General features: G+C 44.0%; 1 protein-coding gene across 6 annotated transcripts in view; it reads left to right on the top strand.

Annotated features, from left to right (window-relative positions):
- fam172a (family with sequence similarity 172 member A) overlaps nt 1–18,297 on the top strand; it is a 144,155-nt gene that overhangs the window by 7,609 nt on the left and 118,249 nt on the right. For all 6 annotated transcript variants that reach the window (XM_034542129.1, XM_034542126.1, XM_034542128.1 and 3 more), the window contains 2 exons: nt 12,848–12,913; nt 14,378–14,569. In XM_034542129.1, coding sequence (XP_034398020.1) covers nt 12,848–12,913; nt 14,378–14,569 — 258 coding nt within the window. The remainder of the gene's footprint in view (nt 1–12,847; nt 12,914–14,377; nt 14,570–18,297) is intronic.

Genomic DNA, 18,297 nt, shown 5'->3' with positions numbered 1-18,297 from the left:
CTAGACTCTTCTGTCATCCCTCTCCTTCATATTTGCATCCAGCAGGATGAGAGAGTTTATCAGATATCATGAGGGTCAAGACAATTCTCAACTCACTCTCTTTCTCTTTATTCATATATATATATATATATATATATATATATATATATATATATATATATATATATATATATATATATATATATATATATATAATGCAGACAGGCCTGTTATGGACCAACATCACTTAACAGCACACCCAAATGCTCTCTATCAACCTGCCACCTGAGATGGTCTGAGAACTAGCAACAATTCAGCCTGAGAGCTGTGTAAGATGGCACAAGGATGTGGGCTCATGTGTTGGTGCCGGCAGTGTGAATAGAATGGTATCATCATTGCCCCATAATATTCAATCACATCCTTTCTCTGCCTTGCTCCTTCCGCCTGATGGCAGCTTCCTGCTTTGCTACAGTGTAGAAACCTTTCTCACCTGCTCTCCATTTTTGCTACTTTTTTGGACTTTCCTATTCCATCTAAATCATTCCTAAGAGGATTTATGCCGACTCTGGGTTGTCATCATTTACGTTGAACGCCCTTCTGCTACCCACAGAGCTAACGTGACCCAAACAGAACTGAAGCGTGTCATAAATTCTGTATTCGAGACATGGATATTCGCGCTGGAGAAGTCTTGTGAAGTCACGACAGTCGGACATTGTCTTCTGTTGGGCACTTCAAAACGCAACTCGACAAGATGTGAATGGACAGCTATCTCTCAATGATACCATAACTTTCCCAAGACTCACCAAAAACAAAACCAGTGTCCTGTGAATGGTATTTCAACCTACTGGCTATAATCTAGGTGCAAAACCTAAAGATGTGTGCAGGACTGTAATGGGCCACCCCTTACATTACAACAGGTTTGAACCAATATCTCCATGAGACATAAGTGGAGATGGCTTAGTTTGAACATTGGAGTACTACAAATAGTGCCAGCCGACAGAAATAGGATATATGTTGAGCAAAGGGGTAAAACTCATCTAAAGAGACTATCCTTGTTGTGGTAGATGCTGCGAACATAAGCCGTAACACAATGAATACACTGCATTGAATGAATCATGTTATTCTTCTATGTGGGGGCCAATGATATTTGGAGAGAGCAATTAGAAGTGTAAAAGCAGAACAAATCCCAGTCTTTTTTATTATTTAACCAATAGCAACTGTTAATAGACAGATCGACAAGTTCAGCGGACTCGTGGGACTTAAGAGATGGCTCAGCAAAATCTGTGCTCTAAAAGGAATCGACTGTATTCATAACTTCAATCTGTTCTGGGGATGTAGTCATCCTTTCAGGGCAGCTGACCTCCACCCAAGCAGATCTGTAGTTGTGATGGACCATTTTTGGTTCAGCCTATGACACCCATCGGCCAGGCATTGGATGATAGACTGCAGCCTCGGCGCCACAAAGACAAAACGTCACAGCCTCAATACCAGCGGGTTGATAACCAGCTCATGGGCTAGTCTCCTAATTCCTCCTCCCCTCTCTCTACCCAACCCCACCACTGTTGGGATTCATTGATAAAAATGGAAGCGCTAGTTATTGCTGGAATCAAATTCAACCCCTGGTCACTGCCACGTCGTCTCCCTGCATCCCAAACTAACACCAACTTTGTTGATAATGAAGACGACAAATAGAGAGAACAGCTCTCTCCTGCCAGGCTGATGATACTGATGAGATCAACAAGGTCAACAAAGGATTGCCTGATCTGTCATCATCCACCTGCCATCTCTATCTTTAACATATATCTTTTATTTGATTGAGGTTTATTATTATTTAGCCTTCTGGTGTATTTTTTTCTTTCTTTGTCAATTAAATGGCATGAGTATTTCTTTGTACGTTATTATAACATTCTTATATAAGTAAAACAAGATTGACATGATACTAAGATGGGTCCATTGGGCACATATTTATTGAATTAGACAAACTGGGAATAGAAACATTCTCTCTTTATAACGCTGCTTGGCGACAAGGCGTCTAAAAAAGTTGTAGGGAAGGAGTGCACTTCCACCAATCTATCGCAGGATATGGGTCTCAGGCCTCCGTCTCCATCCAAAACGTGTAACCTTTGCTTTACACCTGGTATCCACACAACTCCAACGTTTTAGATCCCCTAGAGCAGGAAAGGTTGAAAACGACTGGATTTAAGACACCTTTGAATACAGACACCCACGTTCACTTTCTTGATTGGGTCTTATCAACCATGACATGTCAGACCCCTTCCTCGTGACCGTTTTCTGGAAGAAAAAAAACAAGCCTCCATTCAGTCGTTATTTAAACATGGAGAACAAATTACAGCAGTTGCCCATCTTGTTGTCATAGTATCTGCTGCGCAGGTAAATACTGCCTCCATGCGCAGGGGGAAAGCTATTATTCGACAATTCTGTGATATGCGTGATACATCTTGCCCTCGATAAGTTTCAGCTAATGGCTAAACTCAACAACAACTCTTTCAACACAGATTAATGGATAACTAATCACAGAAGGCATTCATTGTTGGATTTATTAGTTTTATAAAGTCTCTAGAAACACTATTGTTCCATGCTGTATGTCACCAGAGTGACGCAGTGGCCGTTACAGTGTGTCACGTTAGATATACTAAAAAAGTAACTTAATTAGAGTATTTTAGTGTCACAGACTACACAGACTGAAATGATTGTCTTTCCTGTGCACAGTTACAGTCGCCAACGTTATACACTACGAACCAAGCCTGAAACATTGGTGTTATCGGCTCAGACCAAAATATTAATATCCACATTTAAAACAAGCTTTTCATTACTCTGAACTTATGAACATATCAAGAATTAAAGGGCTTATGTGTCGGCAGAATTTAGATAAACTATATCTTCACAAGTCTCTCTAATGCTGTATTTAAAAGTCTCAATAAATGATTCATAATGCTGCAGCTAGAGTGCTCACTGTGACGTGAGAGTGGATCATAACATTACAGTTCTCAGCGATGTCAAAGGATTGACTTTACAATTCAATCATCGAATACTTTTGGGTCTAAATATTATAAATTCTAGTTATTCTAGTCTTTCATCTTATGATAATCTATTATTTTTTGTTTCAATCCTTTTAAGTTTTATTCATCCTGTTCTTTTATATTGTCTTTTTACATTGAGGTTCTTAAATATATTGTCTTAGTATCTTTATGTCATATGTAAAGCACTTTGAATGGTTGAAAGTTACTTAACACATCTGCCTGTCCTCTGTTCATCTCTCCGTCCTTTCTTCCTCTGTGTCTTTATATCCTCTCGGTCCTGTCTTGTTTCGTGTGTCTGTGTACATGTGTGAGGGGGCTTTGGGGGTGGAGGCTGTATTGTCAGACACATCACAGCACCAGATGTCCAATTTGCACTTCAGCCTCGTCTGAATGGAGGGACTGATAGAGAGGAAGAACGAGGATGTTGGTGTGATGGCCTCCCAGAAAGAAAAGAAAGAGATGGGAACAACATTTGAGTTGAGCACAAGAGCAGTGAATATGCTTTCCCTCTTGATTTGAGTTTTTATCTCTAAAAAACAATTCTAGAATAATGCTATTTCCGAGAAGCGGCACTGGTCAACTTTGTTTGGGTACCATGGACTATATATCTGTACATATAAGTGGAAGGCAAATTATGTGCATGGCCACGTGTGCTGCAGTTTAATGCCTGAGAAAAAGCTATGACCCATTAAGTTGGACTGCAGCCTAATTTGTAGCCCAGTTCTATTAGTAATGCAATACAGTTCATTAACAAACTTGAATCAGTAGAAATTGAGATTTGGTGATGTACGGTGCACAAAAGAAAATTATAAGCCATACAAACCATTGCCATGCCATTGCAACCAGAGCGAGACAGAAGAAATTGAGAGGGCGACGTATCTGTTAAATGTTGAACTGACAGAATGACTGTAATGGTGTACCAAAAAACTACATAAAATCATTGGTTAAATGGAGCGAATGTTGTAAATTATGTATTGAAGAAGAAATCCAGGCAGGTTGAGGAAAAGGGGATAGAAAAGGTCAATAAAACAAAAACAAAATCACACAAATGCAGCTGTTTGAATTTACTGTTGGAGTACAGTGTATGGAGTCAGCTCGCTTGCCCATACCTTTTTATGTCTATGTCGTCTGAAGGTATGGCAATAGCATACAAAAGGCCATATAGAGTTGTCTGTCTCTCGATAAGTAGGACCATCTGAAGTTCAACTGAAATATCCCTTTATGTCCTGAATGCACTCCATAAAGAGTTTAAGCAACGACTTAGAGGATCCTATACTTTAGTATTTCTACTCACCCCAGTTTGTAAATTGTAAAACATATTGGTCTAATATATTCTTTATTGTGTTCTTTTCAATTCTGTTTTGTCATATTCATACTCAAACATGGACTGAAGAACCCACAGACTGTTGGTGTAGTGACATGTTCCATCCTTGATTATCTTAATGGCCGTATGACAGCTGCAGAGCACACTATCTGCGCAGTGTTGCTCAGTGCAGCGGGGTCACCTCAACTGGTGTAGGTGTCAGTTGTAGCCTAATTCCTGTGATTCGCTGATGAATCTCTCTGATAGAAGACAAGCATAGGGTCTGGCCCAGATGGAGCTCTATTAAGCTGTTAATAAATGAGGATTCTGCTCTGCTCTGCCTGCATCTGTGGAATGCAGACACACACACACACACACATACACACACACACACACACACACACACACACACACACACACACACACACACACACACACAGAGCGTCAGAATATTATAATGAAGTAAAGCTAGCCAGATGGCTGAATTAGAAAGCCGTTTCTCTCTCCTTTTCTTTCTTTCTGTCTCTCTCTCTCTCTCTCTCTCTCTCTTTCTGTTTCTTGCACTCTGCTGTCTCTCTGTTATCTTTTATTCTCTCTCCGTCTCCCTCTGTTTCCACATTATGGATGCTGGGCGTTGTCATAGCAGTGACCAGCTGGCCAACGTTTAAGGCCCTGCTGAAGTGCCCTTGAGCAAAATACTGAGGAGAATGGCAAAATAGTTTTAATTTTCTTTCTTTCCTATATTATACTATTGTGTTATACGTCTACCATGTGCATAAATTACAATATCATCTGCATTGATTTGGATACTCGACTCCGGACAAACGCAGTAAAAAGTGTGGGATGTAATACAGCTCACGAGGAAGACCTGTGGTGAGTCTGTGGCCAGCTCGTTGATTGTGTACTTGTGAAGCTTGCTTACAGCACTATCTATTACGCTGAACTTATTCATTCATTCACATTGCTCCAATCTCTTTGTGTTTGTGCAGATTTAGCCTTTAGATTATTCCATCAGACGTTGTGTTTATATGTTTTTCCACACAAAGTAATAGACTGATTAGGCCTGAAGATACTTGACATTAACCAACAAGAGATGAATTCCATTTTTAAGTTATTAACTAACAAAAGATAAAGTTAATATTAAGTTAATAACAAACAAAACATCTGTTGATTCATAAGATGAACCTTATGAATCAACTTTAAAGAGTCGTAGTGCCTTTCATGAAGTGTTGCATCAGGCTCACAGTGTGAAACCCGGAAACAGGCCTCCAAACCGTACTTAAAGCATCGGGAGGTCCCATATCGGTCGAGCACTATTTTGTTCGGAAGCTAATGGGTTCTTTCTAAAGAGGGACTTTAAATGACAGCTGTCTGCCCAGATTCACTGACTGCCATCACTTCTCCATTCCTAAAACACTTAAACACTACGCCGCAGCTTCTGCTGCGAGCATGAAGGAGGAAGTAGACACAGTCAGAAAAAAATGGTTGCAGGGAGTGAGTGAGGTGGATTAGAGTTGATGAAAGAGAAGGGAATTGGACTGGGGGCTGGGGTTTGAGTGGGGTGTTAGAGAAAAGACAGGAGGGCTAAGAGTTACGTCGCTGGCATCTGTTGTTACCGCGGGCACCCAGGGTGGCATACAGTTCTTTACTTTGAATTAGACCTCTGCCGGCTTCGCAGTTAACACCTGAGGAGGTCATTACGATGCCATTAGGATGAGTACTGCTGGGAGTCTACCCTAAGTGTAAACAGTCTGTCTGTCAGTCTGTGTCTGAGAACTTTCTCTTCCCCTGGAGAGCCCATTCTCCTCTGACAGAAGAATGACAGAGATCTCATGGGATTTACAGCAGTGTCTCTCGCTCTCTCTCTCTCTCTCTCTCTCTCTCTCTCTCTCTCTCTGTGTTTCCCACATGAACTGACAGATCACAAATTCACAACAATAGGCTCTATTTTAATACCACTTTTTGTTGGTACACAAGGCTGACTTAAAATAAACAACCTTTCTATTGCCTCATGCTCTCTCTCATGTTCACAGTCTCTCCTTCTGAGTATGCTTTGCTCTTGCTGCCGCTGTTGTGCTGCATTGTTCGGGGGGATTGTCTTCTTTTTTTCCTATTCTCTGGAGGGGAAGGAATGCTTTCCTAGGTGCAGTCAGTGATACGGCATGCAACAGCCTTTTCAGTTTCATTATATAAACAGCTTTGATGCCTCTTCTTGCTCTCTGGTTTCTATGGCTAAGTGGCTTTTGGAGAGCGCTCTGGACTACAGAGACAAGAGGTGTGTGCGTCTGTACATGGGTTTCTTGTGTATGTGCTGCTGTCTTGAGTATATTTGTGCTCATGACTTACTCTGAGATAGTTTATTCAGACAAACCAGTTTGGCTTCATGGCCTCACAGTTAAGCTACATGGTTTTAACTGGAATCCTCAAAAGGCCTTAAAGAGCTTGGTAACTGACAAAAATATAGTCATGTATGGTTCTATATTTCACTATAACATTAATTTGACATCAGGTTATGTTTTACGATCCTCTCCCAGCCTGGTTTCAGATCATTGCTTTCTCTCCTTTACTATAATTACCTCAGATTCTTCATTGTTGTTGACCATCGTAACCTTTATGTTAAAAACATATCAACTTGCAGCCACAATGGTCTTCATTACGAACTTGGCTCGGTGTGTGAGTGAGAGTGATGAAGAGATTGTTATGGGGATAGCCAGAAGTTTGCAAGCAGTTGACGTCACAGCCCACCCACTTAAAGGTCTCCTATTGAGGCCATGTACTGCCCTGTTCTCTCCCCATCCATCCCTCCTTCAACGGGTCTTCTCCTGTCAGCTGTTTAATGCAGTGGGAGCTGGCACAAACTTCTGGCTCCTGGGGATTGCTTCTCCATGTCCCCCTTCATGTCTTCCATCTTTCCTCCCGCTGAGCCCTCCTCTAAGTCCCTTCCTTCCTCCCTGATCCCCCTCGTCTTGCTTCATCACCACAATGCTTCCTCTACACAAACAAACCACACACACAGAGGTGACCTCAGCCGCAGAAGGTCTATTTCAGACTCTCCCACGGCCGCTCTCACGGTCATGTAGAAAGCTCACCGTTGTTCGAGGATACACCACCAGCTGTCCTATGGTCGATTGAAACTCCACTTTTTCACGTTTTAACTTTTTAAAACTTGTTTAAGGCTGACAGTGAGGGTTACTTAGTTATACATGATTGTGTTAACCTTCACTCATCACTTTTGCTCTGTGTCTATAGATGTGGAATTGTTCAGTCCAGTACTTTGGCCCTTACTCTTTATTATATAATTTAAACTTGACATTGCCATAGACTGTTTAAAAGAAGTGGACGTAGTCATCATGACGTTGCCCATTGATTTGTGGACTGCCGTTTTTGAAGCCTTGAGTTCGGCGTCACTATCTTGGATTACGGATGTCGCCATGTTGTTTTGAATGGAAGTTACCATATTTGGAATGCTGAGGAGTGACATGGTTTACGGCTCTGGTAGCGGCAGCAAGTCCACCCAAAAGCATACTCCGCTTTAAGGTCTATTTTACTCTAAAATACCATAATTTATGAAATGAACATCTGTACAGCTGTATTGAAGAAGACTTGAAACTAGCCACCATACACTAATTCTTACAAAGATTACTGAGGGTAATAAGTCAAATGAGAAGTAGGGTAATTTTCTCATAGACTTCCATACAATCTGACTTCTTTTGGCATCTGGAGGGGTCGCGCCCTGCTGGACAGTAGAGAGAATGCAGGTTTTAAGACACTTCTGCATTGGCTTGACTCTGCAGAACCAGAGGTTGCTGCTGTGTTGCACCCATATCTTGTCAGCTTGAATGATATTACATATTTGAAGGCGATAAGAAGGACATTGTAAGCATGTATATGGCCATGAAACCTATTGATTTGAATTGATTTAGGCAGCTATTATCTCTCTCTCTCGCCACTCTTCCTTCCCTTCTCTTTGTGTTTCTTATATTATGTGGCAAATCCACTTGTGTTTCTCCTATCGTCTGATGCCGACAATGCAGGCACTCAGCATTGCTTCCTGCAGGCTTTTCATTAAAGCACTAATAACACATTGGTAATTAGGTGACAAAGAGGCTTTTCTTATTGTACTGATCAGCTGCTGAGACATAGTCCTCAGAGGCCCACACAGAAGGAGGTTGTGTGCGTGTGCGCACGTGTGTGTGTGCGCACGTGTGTGTGTGTGTGTTTGGGGGGGGGGGGGGGGGGGGGGGGGTTGTATGTGTCTCTGTTGTTTCTGACTTGTGTGGCTCTGCTCTAAGTCTATCCCAGTATTGTTCCTTTTTCTCTTACTTTGGATCTTGTTTACTGCAAATGTAATCTGGCTGCAGGTTTTATTATGAATTTAAGCATACAGATGACCACACAGTCTGTATACAAGCTTGGATATTAGATTATTATTTATGATCTACACTATCCTTTTATCAGTGGACATGCATTTACACAGCAAAACTTACACTTTTTCCACTTTTCTCTCTTCTCTTGTTCCCGAGTCTCTCTCCTTATTCTATATCAGATGGTTCTCGAGCCACCTGAGGCACTGAACAAATAACCTAGTGCAAATGAAATTTCCTGTGAGGCTTATTGATGTCATTAAACACTAGCATACTGAGGCTCGGAATCATTTTAGTCTTCATCAGACTGGCTGACATTTTAGTGAATTAGCTGTTGGAGGTTTGGTGGGTTTGGATGAGGTGGGGTTGTTTTCGCTCCTTGAGCATTTTCCTCCCGTCACAGGGTCAAATGCTAGAATCGATCATCTCAATTGGTCCGTCTGCTGGCCTTTTTGATTGGCTGTCATAAGGCTAATATTTGTCTGGTGCCAAATGCTATTCTTGCATGCGGTTCTTTTAAGCAGTAAACCAAGTTAGCATTGAGTTTCTTTCGAGGATGAAAAAGCATGATAATATTGTGATTATCATGAGGATTCATATTTGACTCTTAAGTTGCTTTTGTTGTCCTTTCTATTGCATCAAAATGTCTATTCATGCCATTGAAAAGGGAATTGCAGCACAGCTTTTTACAGTCAGTGTTATTTTCATGTAGCTTCACCTCTGTTCTATGTACTAGGGCACGTTTACTTTGGATCGGTTCTAAATACACACTAGTTGCTTGTGAATGTTTGGTTTGAACTTGAAACTGCATATTTTGTCCAGTGTTATAGTTTTTTGATGGTTTATATTAATATTTAAAAGAAAGCTGTTTTGTTGAATAGCCCATTTGGAAACATCATATATCATATATATGTTCTGACCGGTGGTGAGTTGGATCAGATGGCGGGGGACTCGGCTAGAGAGACCTGGCAAGCCCAAACGTGTAGTGAGGGTGAACTGGGAACGTCTGGCAGAGGATCCTGTCCGGGAGGTCTTCAACTCCCACCTCCGGAAGAACTTCTCACAAATCCCGAGAGAGGCTGGGGACATGGAATCCGAGTGGACCTTGTTCAGAGCCTCTATTGTGGACGCGGCTGCTCGGGGCTGTGGCCGGAAGGTCATCGGTGCCTGTCGTGGCGGCAACCCTAGAACCCGGTGGTGGACACCGGGGGTGAGGGTAGCCGTCAAACTGAAGAAGGAGGCCTTTCGGGCCTGGCTGGCCCAGGGGTCTCCTGAAGCAGCTGACGGGTACCGGCGGGCCAAAAGGGCTGCAGCGACGATGGTCGCGGAGGCTAAAACTCGGGCATGGGAGGAGTTCGGGGAGGCCATGGAGAAGGACTTTCGGTTGGCCTCAAGGAAGTTCTGGCAAACCATCCGACGGCTCAGGAAGGGAAAGCAGGGTCTACCCCAGGCTGTTCTCAGCAGGGGGGGGGAACTGCTGACCCGGACTGGGGACATCGTCGGGCGGTGGAAAGAGCACTTTGAGGAACTCCTAAACCCGGCCAACATGTCCCCCGGAGAGGGGGCAGCGCCGGAAGACTTTGGGGTGGATTCACCCATATCCCTGGCAGAGGTCGCTAAGGTAGTCAAAAAGCTCCTTGGTGGCAAGGCGTCAGGGGTGGATGAGATCCGCCCTGAGATGCTGAAAGCGCTGGACATTGTTGGGCTGTCTTGGTTGACACGCCTTTTCAGTGTCGCATGGGGGTCGGGAACAGTGCCCATGGACTGGCAGACCGGGGTGGTGGTTCCCATCTTCAAGAAGGGGGACCGGAGAGTGTGCTCGAACTATCGTGGTATCACACTGCTCAGCCTCCCGGGAAAAGCTTATGCCAGGGTGCTGGAGAGGAGGCTCCGACCGCTTGTCGAACCTCAGATTCAGGACGAACAGTCCGGATTCCGTCCCGGTCGTGGAACAGTGGACCAGCTCTTTACCCTCGCAAGATTACTGGAGGGGTCCTGGGAGTTTGCCCAACCAGTTTACATGTGCTTTGTAGACCTGGAGAAGGCTTTCGACCGGGTCCCTCGGGGGTTTTTGTGGGGGGTGCTGCGGGAGTATGGGGTGCCGGACCCGTTGGCACGGGCCATCCGGTCTCTGTACGCCTGCAGTAGGAGCTGTGTTCGTCTCCTCGGTAGTAAGTCAGACACGTTCCCGGTGGGTGTTGGCCTCCGCCAGGGCTGCCCTTTATCACCGGTCCTGTTCGTGACCTTCATGGACAGGATATCTAGGCGCAGCCAGGGGGCGGAGAGGATCCGGTTTGGGAGTCTCGGGATCGCCTCTCTGCTGTTTGCGGATGATGTGGTCCTGTTTGCCTCCTCGGACCGTGACCTCCAGCATTCACTGGGGCGTTTTGCAGCCGAGTGCGAAGCGGCAGGGATGAGAGTTAGCACCTCCAAATCTGAGGCCATGGTGCTCTGCCGGAAACCGGCGGATTGCTCCCTCCAGGTGGGGGCAAACTGCCTACCCCAAGCGAAGGAGTTCAAGTATCTCGGGGTCTTGTTCACGAGTGAGGGTAAGGTGGAGCGGGAGATCGATAGGCGGATCGGTGCGGCTGCAGCAGTAAAACAGGCGCTGTACCGGTCCGTCTTAGTGAAGAGGGAGCTGAGCCGGAAGGCAAAGCTCTACATTTACTGGTCGGTCTACGTTCCAACCCTCACCTATGGTCACGAACTCTGGGTCGTGACCGAAAGAACGAGATCTCGGATACAAGCGGCCGAAATGAGCTTCCTCCGTAGGGTGGCCGGGCTCAGCCTTAGAGAGAGGGTAAGGAGCTCGGACATCAGGGGGGAGCTTGGAGTCGAGTCGCTGCTCCTTCGTGTCGAAAGGAGTCAGCTGAGGTGGTTCGGGCATCTAGTCAGGATGCCTCCTGGACGCCTCCCATTATAGGTTTTCCGGGCACGTCCAACTGGTGGGAGGCCCCGGGGAAGACCGAGGACACGCTGGAGGGATTATATCTCCCGGCTGGCCTTGGAACGCCTCGGGATCCCCCAGAATGAGCTGGAAAGTGCTGCGGGTGAGAGGGAAGCCTGGGTCGGCCTGCTGAACCTGCTGCCACCGCGACCCGACCCCGGATAAGCGGGTGATAATGGATGGATGGATGGATGGATGTTCTGACCGCTGATCCATCTCTATTACATTTAATGTGTCAATCTCAGTACAGTTTCACCCCCCTCCACATGAATGTGATCTGAGCATCACGCCACGTGATCTGGTTGATCTTTGTTTGTATTTGGGGTCAGTCAGTTGGTCTCTCTTTGCAGCTGTTCACCGCTGACCTTTCGTTTCTTGAAGTTGGTCTGGTGCTTCAAAAGCTAATCCGAGTGAGATGTCACTGCAGAACAGGAAAGCATGTTGCTCAGCTCGCCCTATGGTCCATCCACCCACCATTGTATTGTTGTGACATGGATAGGGAGTCTGTCATTGCACGTGTTTGTGAAACATCATCAGAGCGACAATGGCTCCAACAGATCTCACCGCCAGCGGCAGTGTGCCCTGTCATCTGTTATCACCACTCCTCTGTCTTCCTCTCACAACTGATCAAAAATGTGAAATCTGTTCCACAAAGCGCTTCTCTGTTCTCAGCTGAGCAGGAGGTAGGGAGAAGAAAAGAAGGAAAGAAGAAATAGGGAAAATGGAGAAGAAAGTTGTTAATGTCACTGAACCATGAAAGGCTTGGCCTGGGGTTGGAATGATTCGGTATACAAGGTTCTTTAGTGCTGTGGCTGCGGGGATAAACATAACTTACATCAGCCCTTCGCTTGTACAGGAGATTTCCTCTCCTGGCACTTACAACCTCAACGCTCTAACTGCACTGTGATTCACACACACACAGCTCACACAGTACGATCCAGACTCTTTCAAGTAGCTCATGTACACACATACACACTCATACCAGAGGGCAAACAAGGGTTTTGAATAGTACTTTTTATTCTGTTTGCACACATGACAGTGGTTGCTATTACGTGTTCACACATACATACATACATACATACATAGTTTAGTTGGCTTTTGTTGGATGGATTTGTATCAATAGCAAAATAAATATATTAATTGCATTAGACTGTATTATCAATGTAATCTCTAACTGCGTGTATGTGTGTTCTGTGTTTTCTTCTCTCTCCAGATCATCACTCAGTATGTTTATGAGCTGTTGGAGAAAAAGTGCAACATGACTAAAGCAATCCTGCCAGTAAGTACCCTTAGTGAAAAGAGGCATTTTCCTCTTTGAATTATGCCCTTGAAGATTAAAGGGGTATTAAATAGGAAAATTGGCGTAAATGCTTAGGCTTCACAGTGTGATTATGATATTGAGTGTCCTGTTAAAAAAAATAAAGAAAAGGGGATTGTGAGGAGTCAGCTCTCCCCATTCTCTATCAGTCTTTGTCTTTCTCTTTCTATCTCACTCACTTTCTCTCTTACTCCCTCTTTTACCCCCTCCTCTGCCTACATCCATTGTGCAAAAGTGTCTCCTCAACAAATTAACTGTATTGTGACGTGTCAGTTCAAAGGCGCAGAGGCGCAGCATGCTGATGCTTAATCTGTTTTGCATTCATTCGTGCTGAAGGGGACTTTCTACTCTGCCATCACGGAGTTATTCTTTGCCCAGCTCATCCAGGCTCAGAGCACACACTTGATCCCTTTTTATGTGTTGTTGGAAGCATGTGTGTCTCTTTTTGCCCCCCTCTACCCCTCCATCCCTTCTCCCTTTCTGTTTATAAAAGTTGTGATCATTTTTCAGGCTGCGTTTATGGGGATGTTAGGCGTAGCTGGTGTTTAGAAACACAGCAGAGTTAGCTCCAGCGCTAACAGTGTCCATAAATCACCTAGCCAGGGACTCAGCGCCTGTCATTAGCCTCCATACACTTTTACTGGTTTATCTGCTTGGCCTATTTATCTCATTATTCCGCTGGAAAATTGCTCTGTTCTGCTTTTCTGCTGCCCACCCGCCTGCCTATATATGCCGTGTGTGTGCGTGTGTGTGTGTGTGCGAGCGTATTTGTGTATTAGTGGTGGGTCCGTCCACCTGCGTGGCATTGAACTTGTGACCGCACATTTTAAGAAGATTAACCACAGCCAAGTATAGGGAGAGGGAATGGGGGAGCACAAGAGAATAAAGGCTAAGATTTTCTCCCCCACTTGGCTCTCTTTGTCTGCTTGGATTAAGTTCTTGCAGCTGCCACCCATGGCTTTTATGGACAGTGTTTGTCTCCTTAGAGATTCTTCCAGGCATAGTTGGGAGGGATGCAAAGACGTATGGGATGTGGACGAAGCGCATGCACGCACACAAACACTCACTAACTCACTTAGCCTCTCTTTCTTCCTGAGTTTTATTCACATAAAGACTGTTTTTTAATCATGATTATTGATGATTAGTGTGCTTCTGCTTATGAGCTTTTACAATTACAAAGGCCACAAAGGAGGTTGTTTCTCCTTAAACTCATGTTACATAAAAACATTTTCAATGTTTCACTTCATAATCATTATCTGAGGTTGTTCACCCTTTGCTGCTGTGTTGAGTTACATATCCTGAAAGTCTATGATATCCCAATCAAAAGGTATTGAGCAGTTTAAAAGAATGAACATTATTGGGAAAGAATCCATTTTTCTGTTATCCGTTATTGACACGATAACCTGTGCTTTCCTGAACCTTTAGGTGGACACTACAGAAGATGAAGCTACCAGTTTTATCTACCTGAGCCCAGATGCCTTATCCAACCCTTCTAAGCTGCTGGTGCTGGTCCAGGGCAGTGGTGTGGTGCGGGCCGGTCAGTGGGCCCGTAGACTCATCATCAACCAGGACCTGGACTCAGGGACACAAATCCCCTTCATCACCAGAGCCATAGAGGTAGGGGGCACTACAAAAGAAGTTCAATCTATTCTGTTGGATGTTGAACAGATTTTCTAAAACTCTGATCCAAGATGTCTTTTTTAATGTTTCACAAAGAGGTCCACTGAGGACACTGCATGTAAGAGGTTATTGTGGAGCTAGTTCTCAATACTTTACATTATCTTCTAGTTATATCCTTTTCAACAGGTATAAACTGTGACACATCTTTGCTACGTTTGGTAGTTTTATGGGTTTCCTGAGTGAACAACTCATGCAGTGTGTGCATCGTGTGGTCGTTGGTACCACCACCACCACCACAGTAGTTATATCACCACAGTAGGATATCTTTGTGGCACACTGTTTATTTGTAAAGCAGGCTTGGATATTTTAGGGCTGTGGAAGGAGTTGTTAAATGTTATGTTCTTGTATTTGACTCAATTCAGTTGAACTTCATTTTGTGTACAATTTACACAAGTAGAGAGTGGGAAAAGACACTCTGCCCAGTGGTCATATGATAAATGATATGATGCTGAACAATTTGTGAACCCACAGCATCATATCATAAGAGGCAAATAATAACATGCAGACATTCATTCACAGGTGCAAATATGGACTCATACTCTTGAATGCTACTATTACTGCACACTCCTCAACCCAGAATTGAGGCTTATATTGTTCTTGTTAGTGAAATGAAGCATATTCTTCAACCTGATCATCATTGTACAAGAAAACATGTATGCATTCTCATAATGCACGATTTCTATGTAGTCCTGTGTATTCATTAGTGAATAAGCTGAGAGAAAGGAAGATGTAATGTAATGTAAAATATAGATTAGTTTTTCTTTTCCCACTATATGATCACATCCATGCTTATGCATCAGTGTGTCAGCAGGCAAAGGGTGGCTCTGCCTGTCTTATTATTTTCATCCCCATCTCTAGTGCTCATTTGTCACCCTGGCCACGACTACCTGTGTAATTTCATCGGCCTGCTGTTCAAATTGACTTAAGGGAGATCCTGCTCTCCCTCTCCCCTTGTTCCCTCGTTTCGTCCATCTGAATGCCATAAAGACTTTCACTGCTGTGTAAAGCCCACTCCTGCTGTGTACAACAACGGGGGAGGTTTGTGTTGCGTGCATGCGTGGCCATGTGTGTGCTAACGGTTGATTCAGCTACCCCAAGTCTTTGAATTACAGTTACCCGAGCTGGTATTACAGTTGGAGAAGGCAGGCTTGCACTGCAGAAAGCCAAAGTGACAGCTTAGATATAGAGAACACGGTGTGTGTAGTGCGAGTGTTGCTCATTCATCATAGTAAACAAGAAAGCGTGTTCTTACACCCTGACAAATCATCATCCAGGCATTTACCACACACAGGCCTTGTACTCTGTGTGTGCACTGGAAAGACAGGCACACACAGTCAATTCATGCTGTCCACATCTACTACGGGCATGCTTGTGGTTTATTTTGTCATACCATGACATTTGTGTGGATGTCATTTGTAAGTGTAATGCTCAAGAGTTACAGCTACTATACAATCTGAAGAATGAAGGGGAATTATCGATTGAACACACTTCATTAAATGTTATTCCTTAATTTACGGGAACGTAGCACCCAAGGAATGAAACATGTTTGATCTAAAAATTCCCAAATGAATGACAGCTCAGAGTAAAAAAAAAAGTATAGTGTTGGGACAAATGTTGGCATTTTGTGTAAACTTTTTTAGTCATGTTTAGATAAGGCTCTATTTTCCCGAATGTTTCATGACAACAATCAGTTGCCTCGAGTGCTTCACATGGGAAGTTACTCATGAGAAGTTGATTGGAAATTCAAAGCGTGCAGCAAAGGGTCAACTGGAGTGCATTCTGCAAATATGGGGGAGCTTGTGGCTTTGAAAAACACATGAGCAAGGCACACACACATACACAGATAAAACAGTTAATTTGACTCCCTACTAATGTGTGTGTGTGTGCTTGTGTGTGCGCGTGCGTGAGCACGTGCATTGCATATCTATGGTGTGTATGGGCACATTCACATTCTTGTGTCAAAGCACCTCTCTGATACTCTTAGCCGGTTTCCTTGGAACTTTGAGTCAGCCTTTCCTCTCTTAAATAGCTGATTGCGCGATAGCTAATCAGGCCCTTTACACAACATACATGTACACACACACACACACACACACACACACACACACACACACACACCACACACACACACACATATACATGTACACACACATGTCAAAAGATATCACAATCTTTGTCATGTATCATGTTATGATGATGACACATTAATAAGATAGCAAAATGTATACGTTAAAGATGAGTCAAGATATGTACGCAAAGACATGTGTACACCGAGAAAACATACACACACAGACACAAATGCATCACATCGGGCAGCAGGTATGCACAGTGCTGCCGGGTTAGGGAGAATCTTTGAGCTGTGCGTGCAGGTCTCATGCATGTTGTCTTTGTGTGCATGTGTGTGTGCACTTGGAAGTGGTTATATTGCCATATCCTCGAGTTAAAATGACAGGTGAGAGGAGGATGCTCCATCATCAACCATTGAGTGGGGGAAAGATGAATATGAGAAGGGGGGGGGGGGGGGAATGCAGAGACAGAGAAGGGTTATGATTGGCGGACAGAAGCGGAAAGAAGGAGAGAGGTGCAGAGAGGATTGAAGCAGGAAGAGAGAAATGAGGAGGACGAGGGAGCAAATGGCAGAGGAGAGGAGAGGATAGGAGAGGGAGAGCGAGAGAGAGGGAAGAGAGTTGGAAGAAGGCAGGCAGCCAGCTCCACTACTGGGAGAGGGCCTCTTAATGACAGCTTATTCCTTCATGATTTCAATTCCTGACAGTCGACAGGTCTGCTTGTTGCATCATGGCAGCTGTATCATTACCTTCTGGCCCTGTCACTGCTCTGCATCCTGAGACTGAGATGGTGGAGATAGAGGGTGGGCGCTGTGGAGTTTGGAGGGGATGGGGGGATGGGAGATGGAGAAAGAGAGAGTAGATTGTGAGGTTACATTCAGAATAATTGAGGAAGGAGGGGATATTGAAAGGTGGGATTATTAGTTATAGTAGCTGTAGGAGTTAAGAGTAGGACTTTCAACTTGTGTAAATGTGTGTCCAAAGTGAAAGAAAACTTATGAATGCTGTCGTGTGGTCTTAGCTCTCCTACATTACTTATCTGGTCATGACAACATAGTTGAGAAACAAGAAGCCATCATTTTCTAATACCTTTGTCCTTTTACTTTTAATCACTTCTTAGCCATTTCCCTCAACTTTTGCTGCAGTTGCCATCTTTTGTTTTTTGCAGATGTAAGCTATTGGCTACTGTGTGGTTAGACAAACTTCCAAAGTAGTTTTGTATTCTTTTCAGACGGTCAAAAGTTTTCATCTTGTTTTCATTGTTTCTTATTTAATCTCTTTTTCTGTGGATTCAATAGTATTTCAAATATGAATTAATTCCTCCACAACTCAACCCTGACAACTCTCCCAAGTGTTAACTGCATATACAGTATGTCTAAACACAAACCACACACAACCACAACTATCAACTGTAACTGTAATAACTACTTAATTCAATTTAGAAGTTGCTAATAAAAAAACAGATCTATAATCCCTTACTCTTGTTCTCTGTCTCTGTCTCATTCTCTCTCTCTCGCTCTGTCTCTCTGTCTGTCTCACTCTCTGTCTCTCTCTCTCTCGGTGTCTCTGTCTCTACCTCTGTCTCTCTCTCTCGATAGC

This window comes from Cyclopterus lumpus, chromosome 9, assembly GCF_009769545.1.
Source record: "Cyclopterus lumpus isolate fCycLum1 chromosome 9, fCycLum1.pri, whole genome shotgun sequence".
Classification (NCBI taxonomy): Eukaryota; Metazoa; Chordata; class Actinopteri; order Perciformes; family Cyclopteridae; genus Cyclopterus; species Cyclopterus lumpus.
Note: the sequence above shows the minus strand (reverse complement) of the source record. Positions and strands in the feature narration are given on the sequence as shown.